Raw genomic sequence first — 18779 nt, forward strand, 5'->3', positions numbered from 1 at the left:
AACTGGATCGCTCATGGCCTGGCCAATCCATCTGTTTTCATAACTCATTGTCTCCAAATGACATGTCTGACCAGAGGACTTTGACCCACTGATGTCATTAAAGTAACAGTAACTTTCTCAGGGTCTCCATACACTACAGTTCACTAGCTGTTATTTGGTTCCCCTCCACTAAACTTTTGGAAATTGGAAAGTAGCGTGGTCAACACCCTACTGTGATATACTGTACATGTGAATGAAATTGCTGAGTTCATCAGTTTTCAGTTCCAGCTTATGAAGCACTGGACTAGCTGAACTACAAGGTTGCATGGTGGGAGTTTTTTTTGTGTTGAGTGTTGAGGTTCAGGAGGCCAAAGTTTTCATTAAGTGTACTCAACACCTGTGTAAAAAGCATGCGAACCGACTGACCTCTGTGTTATTCACCCCCTCGCCTTCTCGCCATCTTTCTGCAGCCTGCCACTGTAACCTGCACGCCCGGCGCTGTCGTTTCAACATGGAGCTGTACAAGCTGTCTGGGCGGAGGAGCGGCGGAGTCTGTCTCAACTGCCGCCACAACACCGCCGGACGCCACTGCCACTACTGTAAGGAGGGCTTCTTCCGGGACATGTCCAAGGCCATCTCCCACAGGAGGGCCTGCAAAGGTACAGTTTCTGGGCTGGGTGTCTGCTGGGTGGGCTACTCAAAATGGCTACATGACACACAAACCTCACGCTAGTTGATATTCTGCTTCGGTTTGGGACTTTCTTGACGTATGTTGTTGGAAGACAAGTTGAATTGTTCTGCCATCATATCTAGAAATTCAACAAATTATCAGCAGGAAACAAGTCTTCCAACTATCTTTTGATAACTTTATTGCGTAGCACTTTCCACTACTTCACTACTATTTATTATTATGTGAGACAGGTGAAAGATAGTTGTAAAGACAAAAGCTCCCACCTTGCCAGTGCGAGTGTTGCTGACCTGTGTGATTCTGGTATTTGGAGTCTAGTGGGAATTCCATGACAACACAAGCAAAACAAACTGAGTAATGTGTGAGCTGATCCGCTGTACAGTTGAGTGGAAACAGATCTCGCTATCATCCCCCATCCCCACACACACACACACACTCACAGGTGTGAGCACATAAGTCAGGTTTGAGTCCATGCTGTTCAGGATTAGTGTGTGAGGAGAGAAAAGCTTCACTCCCTCTGTCTCCCTGCACCGTGGGGAGAGAAGCCAGGCTCTGAGGCACTGAGCAAACAAGCACCTGTCACTCACACACACTTACACGCGCACGCACACACACACACACACACACACACACACACACACACACACACACACACACACATACGTGCACGCACACACAGACACACATGCAATCACAAACACCAGCACAAGATGAGGCAGGTTTGAGTGAGTGGATTAATAAAAAGCATATTTTGCGCATTTACCTCAAATGCTTTAACTTCTACCTCTGTTTCTTGTCCAAGTCATAAGTTATCTCTCTCAAATAGAAGTTACAGGTTACAGTATTAACAGCATTTCTGTGGACAGAGCCTTTGAAATAATGTAGTTGAAGTACCTTTATCACTAAAGCAGGGGAGGATCCCAACACTCGGTCCCTAGTGACCACATTTTATTAGACTTTATTTGCTTAACTTGGAGAGCTATAATGAATCGCCCTACATTTCTGTGAATTGTAACGGGGGAGGTGGAGAACAAAAAGACGAGTGGCTAACAATAGAAGTGAGGTCTGACATGGAATTCAGGAGTGCAGGAGTTGATTCAAACAGTCTCTTTGAACAAGCCAACCATTTCACCTCAGCATCAGATCCACCAACATCCCACATTACCCTGAACTGGATGACTAGTCTTTCCAAAGAGATATAATACAACAATATCCTACACTCTTAGAAAAAAAGAGTTATTTGGCTGTCCCGATAGGAGAACGCTTTTTGGTTACAGGTAGAACCCTCTGCAGAAAGGGTTCTACCTGGAACCGAAAGGGTTCTACCTGGAACCAAAAATAATTATTCAAAGGGTTCTCCTATGGTGACCTCCGAAATATAGTTTCATGTTCTAGATACAGTAGCACCTTTTTTTCTAAGAGTGTAATATCCTCCTTGTATGAAAGACAGAATATTGTTTGTTTTCCGGTCCGATTACAACATCTCAATGTGCTGTATTACACTGGGACCCAGCTTGCGCTTCAGTGACAAGTGAGTGACTCTGTGCAGACCCGCATATTGTGGTCTCCAACCACAGCCGTGGCTGCATTCCTATTGGCTCAGAGCGGGTTCTCAGAGTACCTATTCTCCAGTGCCCTTCAGCCTGGTACACCACTGGCTAATTAGTCACAGGAACTGCAACATATTACATTTCCTACTGCAGACCACAAGGGACCTCCACTCTTAACTCATACTGACTATTCCAAGTCTCACGGAGTGAACGTATCAACACAGTCCACCATCATATATAAAAGTCAGCCACTTACTCAGACTGTTTTGGGGTCGTTTCACAGTGGTGGCTGTCAGAGTTCACACCTAATTGGAGTTCAGGGCAAATGTAGTTCATGTTGTGCTGTTGTTCTTAACACATTTCATGGATCTTTTGCACTTCTTGAAAGTGACTAATGGTTGGGAGCATCATTGTTTCACTGCACGCTGCCAGTCCAAACATTTTTACGTCTATATTTGGGATGCAGTCAGGGGCGGGCAGAGGAGGAAGCTATGGGCAGGTTAGTGTTACAGAGTTTCTCTCCTTCCCTAATGCGCTAACCACATACTGCAACCTGTCTTAGGCTTTCTAGAGGGCTGTATCAGTAACCTGAAGGCTTCCAGCTCTGCCCCAACATTTACTCTGTTCCATACTCTGGGATCAAACCCAAACAGCCTGATTGCTGCGCTCTCCTCAGGTGACAAACTCAGCGCTTTGTGACATCAGTTAGGGCCCATGGTATTTATTGTTCAACTCAGCCAACCATCTCACTCTGCTGTTTTTGGACAGGAAACACAATGCTGTGCCAACACAGCCAGGAGGAAGTCTGCTTTCGTTCTCCAACCTGAACCCCCAAAATGGAGGATCACCACTCTCTGAAAGGTGGAGGTTACAGAATAGACCCCTCCGCCTTATAAACCCAAACAACGGCGTCTGGTTACAGAATAGACCCCTCCGCCTTATAAACCCAAACAACGGCGTCTGGTTACAGAATAGACCCCTCCGCCTTATAAACCCAAACAACGGCGTCTGGTTACAGAATAGACCCCTCCGCCTTATAAACCGAAACAACGGCGTCTGGTTACAGAATAGACCCCTCCGCCTTATAAACCCAAACAACGGCGTCTGGTTACAGAATAGACCCCTCCGCCTTATAAACCCAAACAACGGCGTCTGGTTACAGAATAGACCCCTCCGCCTTATAAACCCAAACAACGGCGTCTGGTTACAGAATAGACCCTCCGCCTTATAAACCGAAACAACGGCGTCTGGTTACAGAATAGACCCCTCCGCCTTATAAACCCAAACAACGGCGTCTGGTTACAGAATAGACCCCTCCGCCTTATAAACCGAAACAACGGCGTCTGGTTACAGAATAGACCCCTCCGCCTTATAAACCCAAACAACGGCGTCTGGTTACAGAATAGACCCCTCCGCCTTATAAACCCAAACAACGGCGTCTGGTTACAGAATAGACCCCTCCGCCTTATAAACCGAAACAACGGCGTCTGGTTACAGAATAGACCCCTCCGCCTTATAAACCCAAACAACGGCGTCTGGTTACAGAATAGACCCCTCCGCCTTATAAACCCAAACAACGGCGTCTGGTTACAGAATAGACCCCTCCGCCTTATAAACCCAAACAACGGCGTCTGGTTACAGAATAGACCCCTCCGCCTTATAAACCCAAACAACGGCGTCTGGTTACAGAATAGACCCCTCCGCCTTATAAACCCAAACAACGGCGTCTGGTTACAGAATAGACCCCTCCGCCTTATAAACCGAAACAACGGCGTCTGGTTACAGAATAGACCCCTCCGCCTTATAAACCCAAACAACGGCGTCTGGTTACAGAATAGACCCCTCCGCCTTATAAACCCAAACAACGGCGTCTGGTTACAGAATAGACCCCTCCGCCTTATAAACCCAAACAACGGCGTCTGGTTACAGAATAGACCCCTCCGCCTTATAAACCCAAACAACGGCGTCTGGTTACAGAATAGACCCCTCCGCCTTATAAACCCAAACAACGGCGTCTGGTTACAGAATAGACCCCTCCGCCTTATAAACCCAAACAACGGCGTCTGGTTACAGAATAGACCCCTCCGCCTTATAAACCCAAACAACGGCGTCTGGTTACAGAATAGACCCCTCCGCCTTATAAACCCAAACAACGGCGTCTGGTTACAGAATAGACCCCTCCGCCTTATAAACCCAAACAACGGCGTCTGGTTACAGAATAGACCCCTCCGCCTTATAAACCCAAACAACGGCGTCTGGGTACAGAATAGACCCCTCCGCCTTATAAACCCAAACAACGGCGTCTGGTTACAGAATAGACCCTCCGCCTTATAAACCCAAACAACGGCGTCTGGTTACAGAATAGACCCCTCCGCCTTATAAACCCAAACAACGGCGTCTGGTTACAGAATAGACCCCTCCGCCTTATAAACCCAAACAACGGCGTCTGGTTACAGAATAGACCCCTCCGCCTTATAAACCCAAACAACGGCGTCTGGTTACAGAATAGACCCCTCCGCCTTATAAACCCAAACAACGGCGTCTGGTTACAGAATAGACCCCTCCGCCTTATAAACCCAAACAACGGCGTCTGGTTACAGAATAGACCCCTCCGCCTTATAAACCCAAACAACGGCGTCTGGTTACAGAATAGACCCCTCCGCCTTATAAACCCAAACAACGGCGTCTGGTTACAGAATAGACCCCTCCGCCTTATAAACCCAAACAACGGCGTCTGGTTACAGAATAGACCCCTCCGCCTTATAAACCCAAACAACGGCGTCTGGTTACAGAATAGACCCCTCCGCCTTATAAACCCAAACAACGGCGTCTGGTTACAGAATAGACCCCTCCGCCTTATAAACCCAAACAACGGCGTCTGGTTACAGAATAGACCCCTCCGCCTTATAAACCCAAACAACGGCGTCTGGTTACAGAATAGACCCCTCCGCCTTATAAACCCAAACAACGGCGTCTGGTTACAGAATAGACCCCTCCGCCTTATAAACCGAAACAACGGCGTCTGGTTACAGAATAGACCCCTCCGCCTTATAAACCCAAACAACGGCGTCTGGTTACAGAATAGACCCTCCGCCTTATAAACCCAAACAACGGCGTCTGGTTACAGAATAGACCCCTCCGCCTTATAAACCGAAACAACGGCGTCTGGTTACAGAATAGACCCCTCCGCCTTATAAACCCAAACAACGGCGTCTGGTTACAGAATAGACCCCTCCGCCTTATAAACCCAAACAACGGCGTCTGGTTACAGAATAGACCCCTCCGCCTTATAAACCCAAACAACGGCGTCTGGTTACAGAATAGACCCCTCCGCCTTATAAACCGAAACAACGGCGTCTGGTTACAGAATAGACCCCTCCGCCTTATAAACCCAAACAACGGCGTCTGGTTACAGAATAGACCCCTCCGCCTTATAAACCGAAACAACGGCGTCTGGTTACAGAATAGATCCCTCCGCCTTATAAACCGAAACAACGGCGTCTGGTTACAGAATAGACCCCTCCGCCTTATAAACCGAAACAACGGCGTCTGGTTACAGAATAGACCCCTCCGCCTTATAAACCCAAACAACGGCGTCTGGTTACAGAATAGACCCCTCCGCCTTATAAACCCAAACAACGGCGTCTGCAGTGGCAGTGTGGAATGCCTCATGTTTTATTTCCCAGATTAACGACTTCATCCCTCATCAAGCGCAGTGTAAATACGGCTCTCGGAGCACAGCGCGGCCCCCGGCGGCCCCCAGCTCTAACGGTTTGTTTTATTCCCAGTCCTCTCGTCCGCTCCGCCATATAAGCCTTTCACCAGGCCCAGGGAGCCCACAGCAGTGGAGCAGCCACACGGTCCACTGAATTACACTCCCCCTCAACCTCTCAGCAACTCTTTACCTCCACACCGCAGGGAAATTAATTAATGTTTCCAGTGAGTTCCCAGTGTAGCACTCAGAACATTAAGAGCACAATGCAGTGGTTTGAGCTCAGAGGAAGAGGACTAGATGGTGGCGGATGGATTGAGTGGAGACGCATCTCTATTGTGATGTGTGGTTGGTGGCATCTCTAGAAGTAATATAAAGTCATACAAAAACAAGAGTTATTTTAACGTGGCTTTCAAGTACAATCCCTTATAACCCCTTAAAGAAAGAGACACACATCTTTAGAATACACATGGATGTTAACCACATGCCATCGGGAGGGACAAGAGTGACCTCATGTTTTATTTAACATTTTTTGGTCCTACCCTGCATTAAAAAGTCATTTGTAAAGGCTATAGAAGATAATGCCCATTAAATCAACAGAAAGCAAGATCAAGCCTACAGTTTCAGTCTATATACTGTACAGTTTAGAATCCTGTTTCTAAATTAATGGGACTATTTACTGTATTCCTGACGTAAGAACCACAATAACATTCTGGCTGGTAAAGATGGGGGACTTTATTAGAAACATGACTTTTCATTCATACCCTTCTTGTTTTTTTTGTTTTTTTGGACAGGATTATTTTATGCTGATTTTATTATACCTCAATAAAATGTGTCAAACAAACTTGGCAAAATGTACTTATACTGCAAATTGAGTAGAAAGAGGACAGAAAAGTTTTCGTTTTTTTATTTAACAAGTGACTTCTAATATTCATGAAACCCGTTGAATCCCAGCTAATAACACCCAACTCCAGCCTCTGTTGGACCACTTAAAGCTATTTTCAAATGACTCTTCAGCTACATAAAACACATACAACTCTAATGGAGAGAGCTGGGCTTCCACTTCAAACACAGGCTTTATGGTAAACGTTTGGCAGTGCACATGCACAAAACCCAAATTCTCACATTTAATGTGCGATCCTCCTGACTAACAACTTAAACAGACGGCTTTGATGTGTGTTTCACTCTCCCATTAATGGGGAACATTATTCAGGATATATTTGCGAGGAGCTCTTTGCCAAAAAGCTTTAGATTGTAAACTCAATCTGAGAGGCGCACAGGCTCTGCTCTGCCCGCCGTGGATCACAACCCTCCACAGAGAAAACACAAAGACTGGTCACACACGGCTTAAACACACGCACGGCTCATACGCACGGCTCACACGCACGACACACACGCACGACACACACACACACACACACACACACACACACACACACACACACACACACACACACACACACACACACACATACAGGTGTAGCCTCAATGTGCTAACAGATATTATTTGATCATGTAATATACTGTTCCTCAATACTCATGCCTAATGGCAAGGCCTATAATCATTAAGGAAAAAGGGAGTAATTGTAATTTGTTTGAGGTCCCAGTCCCCATCTGTGGTGGCCTGTGAGTCACTTTGAGCTTGTTCAAAGCTTACTTTGAAGTTCAGAGAGTCAACATTGGAGGAACGAGAGAAAAAGGGAATTGAGAAGGATGCCTTACGCCTAATTGGTTTTAAACCAATACTAGTGAAGACCGAACAGATTTCATTTCATCTCATCTCATCTCTGTTTTCTCCTGCTCTTTCCTCCTGACAGCGTGTGATTGTCATCCAGTTGGCGCAGCCGGCAAGACCTGCAACCAAACCACTGGCCAGTGTCCCTGCAAGGACGGTGTGACCGGCATCACCTGCAACCGCTGTGCCAAGGGCTACCAGCAGAGCCGCTCTCCTATCGCCCCCTGCATAAGTATGACTTGCCTCAGTACTAAGTGAAATGTCCTCAGACAGACCACACAAGTCAGCCCAACCATAGCCCAGCTAGCAACAACACTGGCCCCATCAATAGGAGTAGTCGCTGACAAGTACTCTATCGCACCAAAACCCCATGCTTGTTATGCAGGAATTCATGGCCTGAGTTCATTTCATTTTGTTATTTCCCCCTGTTCCTTTATTTCTTTGGATGGATATTTTACAGTTAGACCAGAGCTTAAGTAAACAGGGCATAATGTCTAAGCTAACATGGCCTTGTGAGTCGCAGCACCGTTAACAGCCCATCTCCCTGTAAATCCACCCAGCCAGTCCAGGGTAATGATGACTGATATGTTTATTGGCAGTATCAGCAGCCCACAGATTCCAGCCTCTCGGCGATAAACGACACCTCCATACACAAGATGGGCTAATGGGTGGCTAGCACCGCCAACACAGCTGGCATGACCAGATAAGATACCTCGGATGGCTGGGACACATAGACATTTACAATTTATACAGCCGTTTCAATTGGTGACATTTCCGATAAAGTTGTATTTGGAAATTCAACAAAGCCATTGTGGAAAAGGAATCAGTGTGCTTGGCCAGGATCCACAGCGATAAAATCAATCTGTGAACCCACTGGAATAGGATTTCCTTCATTTCATTGGGAAAGTAACAAATGTAGTGTAAAAAAAGATGGAGGAAATGGGGGTCTTGAAAATTGAGCTGAAAATATTTGGTTTCTCGTATATTTTCGAGCTAATATGTTTTAGGTTTAATAGCTTAATATAACATTTTTGTTATATCAAACTTCCTGACAACTTCAATTTTAACAAGGCCAGGGGCCCTGGCTCTCTGTGCCTTTCGATACAGCATGCCACGAATACAAGAGAGTGATGGGAAATTGGCTATTAATGTGTATTCCAAGCACAATCGCTGTGTTCTAATCAGCAATCAATAACATGACAACCTATTAAGGAATACCTGAGAGTATATCACCAATGCTCTGAGGTTCATTTAAGCCCCAAGGAAGGTGAGCAGGAAATTGAACTGAGACGTTCTAACAACTTTGTTCATTTTTTCCACCTATGAAGCTGTCAAACTTGAGTGGTGATGTGAAATGTCATTATGTTTGTGCTGTGGTTTCTCTGCTGCAGAGATTCCAGTTGCATCGCCCACCTCCACCTATACCAGCTCTGAAGAGCCCTTAGGTGAGTTTGTGACACTGCTGAGACGTGGTATCCACAGGGTATGGCAATTACTAAAGCATAACATAACAAATGTATTGTATTTTAGTATGAGCACAATTCATATCATTCCACAGTTTCTATTTTTTAAATGTTTTTTTTAATTTATTTCTACATCTTATTTGGGTTCAGGGCCACCTTCAACATTGTTGTATTTTAAGGGCCACCTTCAACATTGTAGTATTTTAAGGGCCACCTTCAACATTGTAGTATTTTAAGGTTCACCTTCCATAATTGCAGTATTTAAGTGGATGTGTATGTGTCAGATGTTAAATCCAGGTTTTTGGTCAGCTCTCTCTCTCCGGCCTCCCATTCTGTATTTCCACTCAGCCTCCAGCCCATAATCTGATTGCATGCTTCATTTGCACCAGTTTGTTTTCCAATCATCTCTCGCTGCGCTGAGAGGGAAGAGAACCCTTCCCTTGCTCACTTATTTACAGCCCTATTGTTGAAATGCACAGCTCTGAGTCTGCTTGCTATAGTGCAACACTGACTTGAAGTGACATACCACTAACATTTAGCTCATACTTTCAGTCACTGCTCAGTCCAAGCTTGTGGGGTAGATCCCCTGGCATGCGTGTGAGGAGAAAAAAAGAGACCTGGAGCAAAGTATTGGTCTCTAAAACCTGTTGCCTAAGCCAACTTGTTTTTGGTCCAACTTCTACTTAAATGGATACTTGCATGCCAGCAGATACCCATAGACCTACAGTCATTGCTCTAATGCTAGTTAGCAATGGCTCGCGAAACCGCCTCTAACTTCCTTCTTACTGGACACAGAGACATCATTTGACTCTGGGGAAGTAGAAAAGGGGCCTCATTGCCCAAATCCCGCAGTATTGCTTTAAATTGCCTTCCATGTAAAACATATAGGTTCTGTCACTTTTGATCATTAACATGGGACTAACAGTGTGGCTCCACATATTTCACTGAGCTGAATGGCCAACCTGCTACATATGTTGGCGACCAGCTGCAATGGGGTTTGGAGTCTTGTCAGGAACCCCGCACAGACACCACCCTCCAAATTAAGAGTGGTGTGGTCCCCAGGGACCCTGGAGAATGGTAGTGGCCCCGCTAGAGAGGCCACACAAAGGGGACGTTTGTCCTCCCAGCAGGGACCGGGGCCTTAATGAGAGCTATGGGTGTGATGGCCAGTCCTGGGATTGTGCTGCTGGGCTAATGGGCAATGCCAGCTATCAAAGGGAGGTACGATGAAGGCATCCAGGGGCCAGGGGGAGACAAATGGGCCCCCGCCCTAGCCACATTTAAATGGAAATCAGGCGTGGTCGATATGGACTCGTCAAATTAATTTACTTTGGGATTTCCCTTCCCTTTTTCATTTCTACACCCCCCCGAAAGCTGCCAGGCGTTTCACTAGAAATGTTTTCTCCACATACATGCACTTGCTCCCCATCCCCCTGCCTCCACCCCAATCCGCCTTTTTGGGGGGAGTGCGTTTTTTTCTCGCTCCGCTGTTACCCGGGCAACCTCATTCACACAGAGTATAAAGGGAAAGAAAGGGGAGGACTGGACAGAGGGCTGGAAGAAATAATGAAGTTTGTCCATATTCAGGCAAACTGAAAGGTCCCCTCTCTCCTAACTGCTCCCCCTTTTCCCCTGGCCGACCAGCCCCCCCCCCCCCCCCATAAAAGAGCATGGGGCTTATTACACTGGGAGGGGGAGCAAAACCAGGAGATGTTCTGGTTCCAATTTGTGTCAGTCAGTGGAAAAGTGTGAACAAACCATTTCCATTTTCAGTTTGGCCTCTCGTCCCAGACCCATCTCCCCCATTACAAAAGGTGCCTGGCACCCTGACAACACGACGGTCGGCGGACATCGATAAAGCCTCTTGGCACGCCTGCGAGCCCAGGTCAACACAGCCTGGTGTCAAAGGGAGAGCACCAGACCCGAAAGCAATTAATCATAACTATGAGCTCTTTCTGGCCACTGGTTTGCAACAGGCTCCTCTCAGAGGCCACAGAGAGATCGACCACAGAGAGATCAGCCCCGGCCAACGTGAGAGTATTCTCTTTCTCGCCTCAAGTGGATTGGGACTGCTTAGGCCCCTGCTAAGTTTTGTTAGGCTACTAGCTAACTTCCTTCAGTGACCTCATTTTGTGAGTGACCTTCCCAACCCTGAGTGCTGACACAATGGATGCCAGGACTCTGACAGACTAGAGATTCTGTGTGGAGAGGTTGGAGGAAGAGAGTGGGAGTGAGCTGACAATAGGATCTGTGTAAAAGTGTCCGCATGCTTCCCATCCTAAACTGTCCCGAAAAGTTTGTGCATATATACTGAGTGTACAAAACCATAGACTAACCAGGTGAATCCATGTGAAAGCTATGATCCCCTTATTGATGTCACCTGTTAAATCCACTTCAATCAGTTTTTGTGCACTCAGTGTATTAAGACATTTTTGTTTGTTTTGGTCTTCGGCAAGGTTTTTTCCCTGGCTGTTCACGCACTCCACATTTTTTCTCGAGGCTATTGCAAGTTCGGTAGCCGAAGTCTACGCCCCTTCGTCGGTCATTGGTCAACAGTAGGGATTCTACAATTAAGTGTTTGTCGGCATTCAATGATAGATGACTCATTTTCATGCACATTTTGTTCACTTGAGAAATACTAAACCAAACAGCTTATTTAGATGTAAAATAGTGTGACTAAGATCACCTCAGCAAAAACGTCAAAATGAATGACAGATTTCTTGAGTTATCTTAGATTAATTATATATAATTTTATATATTATATATTTTTAGGAAGTGTATACTGGCTATGGCGCCTCAAGATGAACAAACAGTACTATTGCCGCTTTTTCTCATTTTTCAAGCGAAGGTGTTATAAGGGAGTATGTGAGCACACTCATTCTGTTCGCCTACTAGGCGCCAGCCGAACTGAAGCATGCGGAAGCCTTAAACCTCCACCAGCTCCACAGGGACACCATAACAAGAGACAGTGTACCATAAGTACACTAAATTGGCCTGGCAATAGATGTAAGCTTTCAACCCCTTACAGTGGGGGTAGAGTGTAGACCCTTGGATGTACCTAAAAGGCTTTTATTAGATAACATAATTGAGGTCAGTCCGTAAACCATGAGAGAGAGAATATTTAAAATCTAGATGTTTGTGATATGTTGGCTGTGCTGTAACCTAATTCACCCATTATTTCACTCGCTTCCACAGATTGTGATTCTCACTGCAAGGCATCCAAGGGCAAGCTGAAGATCAACATGAAGAAGTACTGCAAGAAAGACTATGGTGAGACCACTGTGCAGGAATTATATGCCCAGTCGTCGGCCAGCGGTCGAGGGTCAGATGTATTTATTAATCACAGGCATGTCCACTCCCAAGCCCCTCTTTGTGGCTTATTCACGCTCTCAGGATTAGAGTCATTGCATCAAAGGGAAATGGTCTCGGAACTGAGCCCAGGGGACCCCGCTGATGGACAGGCCAGCCAGTATTAGACTGAGGAGTGCTGCTTTCCGGGAAATAAGACATGATGGAATGATGGAATTCAAAAGATATATGTATTTCAGACAGCTTTAGACTGTGTTTTGGCAATGGCGGTGTAAAGCACATTAACAGATGTATCCAGTTTGCTTTGATTAGTTAGCATGGAAAACATATACATATTATTATCTATCATCTGTAAACTAGCCACACAAAACCTATGTCTAACACATCCTAACATCCCTGCACTGACATACACTCATTACTATGTGAGATTCACTGGAGGTGGGGGGAGCTGGACAGAGAGAAGAGTGTTTGCTGGGGGCATCCTCACCGCAGGGCCTCTTCTTTTATCACCAAAGATAGAGATCAGTGGCATCAGTGTCTGGGCAGAGAAACAAAGGGATTATTCAACTCTTACCTCTACATCTTGAGCTCATATCAGTTCCTCCACTCCAGCTGAAACTGTCCTCAGAGAGAGGTTGTGGCACGAGCCAGCCCCCCTATTGGTTTGGAGAGCTGCAAAGCTCCGCTCTGCCAGGCTTTAGATGGAACTATTTGGATTTGTTGTCCCACCTTGACGGATGTGTGTGTGAGTGTGTGTGTGTGTGTGTCTTAAGGGAGTTGTACCTCATAAAGAGAGGGCTCTGAGCTTCAGAGGGCCGCAGAACAAGCTCCCACTGCGTCCTCTCACAGTCCCTCTCAATTACAGCTAACGGACCATTTCCTCTCCCCTTCCACCTCCCTCTAAGCCCTGTGGATCTGCTCACCCTGGCCCCTGTCCATGGTCTCGGGCAATCCCTGCTCTCAGCCGCCAGCCTCAGTGGGGTCCAGTTTTATTGCTCGATGGTGAAAGGCTGGTGCACCCTGGGAGCATGAGGCTCTGGCGGGGATCTGGCCATTAGGAATTGTCAGCAAGCCCCATATTAATAAAATTAGCCAAATCACACAACAAATGTACTCTGTCATCAATGACTCCACAGGAGTTCATCTGCATCTGAATCTGAGTAATATGTAAACATTCAAGCCAAATACAGGTTTTTACATAGCTTGCTATTTTAGAATGGTTTCACAAATGAAATAACTTCTGTAACTTGAAGCTAAAAGGACATTTGAGTTTGATGATGGATGATGCTGGACTTGTGTCATTATATTCTGAATCAGCACCAAAAAACAGCACCACTAGATCTAAAAATAGAGCAAAAAGAATGAGAAGGGTGGGGGGTAATGTAAGAGAGACAGTAGTAGCAGTAGGGACAGTCCATGGATCATTTCATAATCCTCCTATATAGTGTTTCATTGTGCTGTCCCACTGTGTAGCCTCCATATCTCCATATGGAGAGTGATTCCCTCGCCTCTGAGGGTTTTCCATTCCATTAATCACAGTAGTATTATGGTGCAGATCTCCTATCAGCAGATTCATGTCTGCTAACCACCGTACAAATCTCCCCAACCACAGCAGCAGCAGCAGCAGCAGCAGCACAAACCCTGAGGCACGTCCAGCACTCTGCCAGCATTTGAGAAGAGATCGTACTCCGTATAGCCAAATACCCTTTATAAAAGACAATGCAAGATCTCTTAGACTCCTGGCATGAGACCTAACTGTACAGTAGGCCTATATCATATTGAATATTTTGGTCATCAATTCCTCTGTAGTTATACCCATTAAGTTGGTGTTAAAATTGTTCAGCCTTTGAGTGTTAGAATAGATTTGTTCATACAAGACCGTATCTGCTATAATCAGGGTTTGGGTATAGCTCACCCATATTACAAAATGACATATTGGTTTCCTTACCCTGTAAGCAGTCTATTGACAAGGAATGACGACAGTCCATGCTTTGATGTAGTTTCCCTGGCACTGTTGTCTACTTTCACTGTTCACATGATAATGTTTTAGCATTTGTGGCACAAATCCCATTCAAGTCAAGTCAACTAAATCAAAGCATGGATTGCTGTGATACCTTGTTAATAGACTGCTTACAGGGTAAGGAAACCAATGTGTCATTTTCTTTATTTGGGTGAACTATCCCTTTAAGACTTCAGTTCAGTGTTCTCTCTAATGAAACACATCCAGCTGCATTGGCCACACTGTTCCCCTTCATAGCTGTCACATGTCCAAAAGCCTCATCATCAATCATAGTTCATCAATCAAACAGAGCGACACATCAGAGACTTTTAACAAAGTTTCAATGCATAAATGGCCAAATGTTCTTCTTTTCTCAATCAATATTGTGCAACACAGAGAGAGACAATAATGTGAGCTCATTGTTTCAGTTCCCCAGAAAACTGAACAGCCATCAGAATACATATTTTCATTCATTTAATCTTGCTAGTCATCCATGAAAGGAACGGACAAATCTATAAATCACAAGACTGATTCATGAAAAGCAGAAGGTTGGTTTTTCAAGAGTTCATCAAAACAGCTGAGTGCAGATGATTCTCCTTTGGCTGAGCTGGGGCTTTATGAAGAGACCGTTCCTCAGGGGGCTTTTCCTCTGCCTCAATCTAATTCATTTCTCAGGGCTGTCCCTGGGCCTTTGTGGGGTTCACAGTGTCTCTGTTCTTTGGGGCCACGACCCCCCTGTGTGAGTGGCGCTGCGGGCCTCCCGGGGTCACGGGAAGAGGCCCCCTGTTTAAACACAGTGGTGCACTCTGCCAGCGCGGAGCATTCCACAGGGCCCAAACAGGTGGTAAATTAGGCTGACGCTGACGGATTGCCACCCCGGAGAGAAAGAAATATGTTGTGTTTATTCATTTTTGTTTTCCATCGTGGCCGTAGCTACGGTGACGGCAGCCACAAAGGGTTATATTCTGGGCTGACACCCCTCCAGCGGGGAGGACAATGAATCAAAGAGCTTTTGCAGACGTTCAGGGCCAGCGGTGAAATGAATGGTCACACAGCCCCGCCACCCGGCGGTCCCTGTGAGCTCACCCTGGGGGCAGCAGGGCCCAGATCAGTCACTCAGCTGATAACCAGATGGGACAGGGGCCTCAGTATTGAAATTAAACACGCTCTAATTTGATTAGAGCCCCCTTGTCGGCGGTGTGCGGGTCAAGCCCCAGCACACTACTCAGAGAGGGGACCCAGCGGGAGGCTTGGCTTCCATTGTGTTATTAAACCTCTCTCTCTCTCTCTCTCTCTCTCTCTCTCTCTCTCCCTCCTCTGTGCTACCCTGCTAAGATGGTCTAAGTAGTACTGATATACCATATTGTCTGCTAACAGAAAAACAGAAGTTTTAGTGTCCTAGATCTCCATTCATGAGCTCAATTCAACACCAGCCCCATGGGCGCTTTGGACTTCATTGGGTGAGGAGCAGGACTGAAGCATTGTGCAGAGGTGTGAGGACTGAGCTGCTTGGTCTTTCCAGCTAACATCCATGATTAGTACTGCATACTTTGGTCCCCTCATGGACTGGAATCTTAGTCCAGTATAACAGTATTTTACTATCTGCTTAGAGAACTACCAATTTCCTGAGCGGCCCATAGAGTGACAGAGGGTTCTGCATTGGTGTCAGACAGCAGAGAGCTGAGTCTGGTCCATTCACCCCGGGAGCTCGTTAGCCAGTCGGTCAGTAAGAGCGACCCAGAGAGAAGAGGGCTATCTCTGCTGGATTCTCACGCTGCTCTTGGATGGGGCTCTGGGAGCAGAACCCGGATAGCTCATGAGGTCGGAACACATCCCGATTCTTCTGGAAGCCTCTCTGTGGCTGGGAAGATAAATAGTGGCCCACTCCACCCCCCCCACACACCCTTTATGTGTTTGGATGAAGGAGTAGGCTCCAGCCCAGAGACACATTGTTAATGAATGGCAGGACTGTGAGAGCGTGCTCTACTCAGCCCAACAGGCCTCCTTTCTTCTGAAATTGTGTACAATTTGCTCACACTAGCAGGGCCCCCCTTCCTGTTCTCTTAGAACGTTCCAGGCTGTTATGGGGGACAATCGATGCGGCTCGCAATAGAGAGCGTTGGCATTCAGAGAGAGAGAGACAAGGAGAAAAAAAATACTTCCTGTGCTATTTTCAGCCACCTACATTTTTCTAACCTTAGTCCACACACAAGTGCATGTGTGTATGTGTGTATGTGTGCACTTGTGTGTCTGTGTGTGCATGTATGTATTTGTGTGTGTGTGTGTGTGTGTATTTATTAGTGTGTTTGAAACATTTCACACCATCCACACACTGTTTCCCAAATTGAGTCAATTCAAACAATTGGGAGTGGAAACTATTCAGGTTGGTTCATTTTCCACCTACTTTAGTCCAATCGTTAATAGCACATTCCCAACTAAACCACTTCACCTCAAGCACAGATTAGCTCCTACCCCAGTGAGTTCAGTTGTTTCCCCCTTGTTGCGATGACTGAGGCTTTTTTGCAATCAGAGTGATGAAGTAATGGTAGATTTATGTGACAGAGAAATCCATGCAGGGGAGCTGCTGTGAGGGGGGGGGGGGGGTCTGTATTTCTGTCTGCTCTAAGGGGCCACATTCTTGGGAGAAAGGTTGAATGGCTACCAGGTCCAGGTTGCTCTAGCCCAGGGTTCTTAAGATGTGCAGCGTCCTGCTTAACAGCTGAAAGGCCATTCTATCAAAAGCACAGGAATGGCTTTGCTTCAGAGCTTTTACCTCAAACAGATGTGGTATTTTTTTAGTAAAGGTTGAATGCTGCACTTTCACTGTTGGACTTTCTGAGTTGAACCCAGTATACCAGCCACTTCTTTTTCTCCAGGCTTGTCAGTTGAGGAAAGGAAAGCGTTTCTAAGGATACGTCCACAGCAGTCAAACATTACAGCCAGTCTCAGGGAGGTGCTCATTCAAATGTACTCTAGCGGGCACCCATTGTCTTTACCCTGGGGAGCACTATGGCAACTGTTGCTGTAATACGGAGCATGCTAGCCAACACAACAAGGAGAGATCAGGGGTCATGGCTGAGGGGAGGGACCAGGGGAACAATCCACACACACTGGGTCAGCAATTCCTGAATCATACTCAAACATTGGAGCAGTTATTGGAGCTATAGTAAAACAGGACATTTACAGCTGAGGGCTCACCCCCAGGCCAGTCTGGACCCCAGGAACAAAAACCCACAGGCTGATTCCCTGCTTAGTTACCCTGTGTGTTATTAGGAGGATCTATGTTTTAGTGTACATGAACTTTTAACTGGATCTCTTATACTCGAAAGTTGACATTTTCTTATTCCCCCTTCACTCCTTCTTCTCATTGGTCATCCAGCTGTCCAAGTGCACGTCCTCAAAGGAGACAAGGCAGGGGAGTGGTGGAAGTTTACCGTGAACATCATCTCTGTCTACAAGCAAGGTGAACAACGCATCCGGCGCGGTGACCAGCTCCTATGGGTGCGTGCCAAGGACGTGGCCTGCAAGTGCCCCAAGATCAAGCTTGGCAGGAAGTACCTGCTGCTGGGCACGGATGACGACTCCCCCGGGCAGAGTGGCGTGGTGGCGGACAAGGGCAGCCTGCTCATCCCCTGGAAGGACCTGTGGGGCCGGAGACTGAGGAAGTTCCAACAGCGCGACAAGAGGGGCAAGTGTTAAGAGGAGCCAGAGAGGAGAGAAAGAGAGGGGGCTCACCTCGAGTCTGAGGAACACAGGAGGAGGAGAAAGAAAGAGGAAACACCAGAGGGAGAGAGGAAAGAGGGAGAGGTGAAGTGAACAGAGAGAGAGAGAGAGAAAGTGACTGAGTGCTGCTGCTTTGAGTGGAAGCAAAAAGAGAATATTAGTTTTAGAAACATATGTGTGAAGGAGCTCTTTTTACAGTTGTTGTTCTGTTTGTCCTTCAAGGTTTGTTTCGTTGTGGAATTGCAGAGTTTGCACCTAATATTTCAGATAAGTTACTTATTTTTTGTTTTATTCATGATACCATTATTTTTATATTTCCAGTTCATTTCTACAGAACATCCGAAAAAAATCTACTGTATCACATATCTGTGTTTAAAGAGGCTCTTTATATATATATATATATATATATATATATATATATATATATATATAAAGAGCCTATAAAGCCTATAAAGAGCCCACAATATATATATATATATATTGTGTAAAGTTTTTTCTAGCAAGCTGAGGTGGCACGACATGGCTTAAGGGGAATCTCTCTCATGTTTAATGAGAGGCTCCTGCTTGCCAGGCCTTGTCAAGATAAACTGTGTAAACTGCTAAGAGTGTTAACACGTTAAA

The 18779-nt window shown here is 46.1% G+C and overlaps 1 protein-coding gene across 1 annotated transcript; it reads left to right on the top strand.

Moving 5' to 3' along the window:
• Positions 1-268: 268 nt before the first annotated feature.
• LOC115110638 (netrin-1-like) lies at positions 269-18579 on the top strand. Its single transcript, XM_065010216.1, has 5 exons — positions 269-638; positions 7747-7896; positions 9056-9109; positions 12323-12397; positions 17815-18579. The coding sequence occupies exons 1-5, from the start codon at positions 305-307 to the stop codon at positions 18132-18134; spliced, it is 933 nt and encodes a 310-aa protein (XP_064866288.1). The 5' UTR covers positions 269-304; the 3' UTR covers positions 18135-18579.
• Positions 18580-18779: the final 200 nt, after the last annotated feature.

This window comes from Oncorhynchus nerka, linkage group LG26, assembly GCF_034236695.1.
Source record: "Oncorhynchus nerka isolate Pitt River linkage group LG26, Oner_Uvic_2.0, whole genome shotgun sequence".
NCBI lineage: Eukaryota > Metazoa > Chordata > Actinopteri > Salmoniformes > Salmonidae > Oncorhynchus > Oncorhynchus nerka.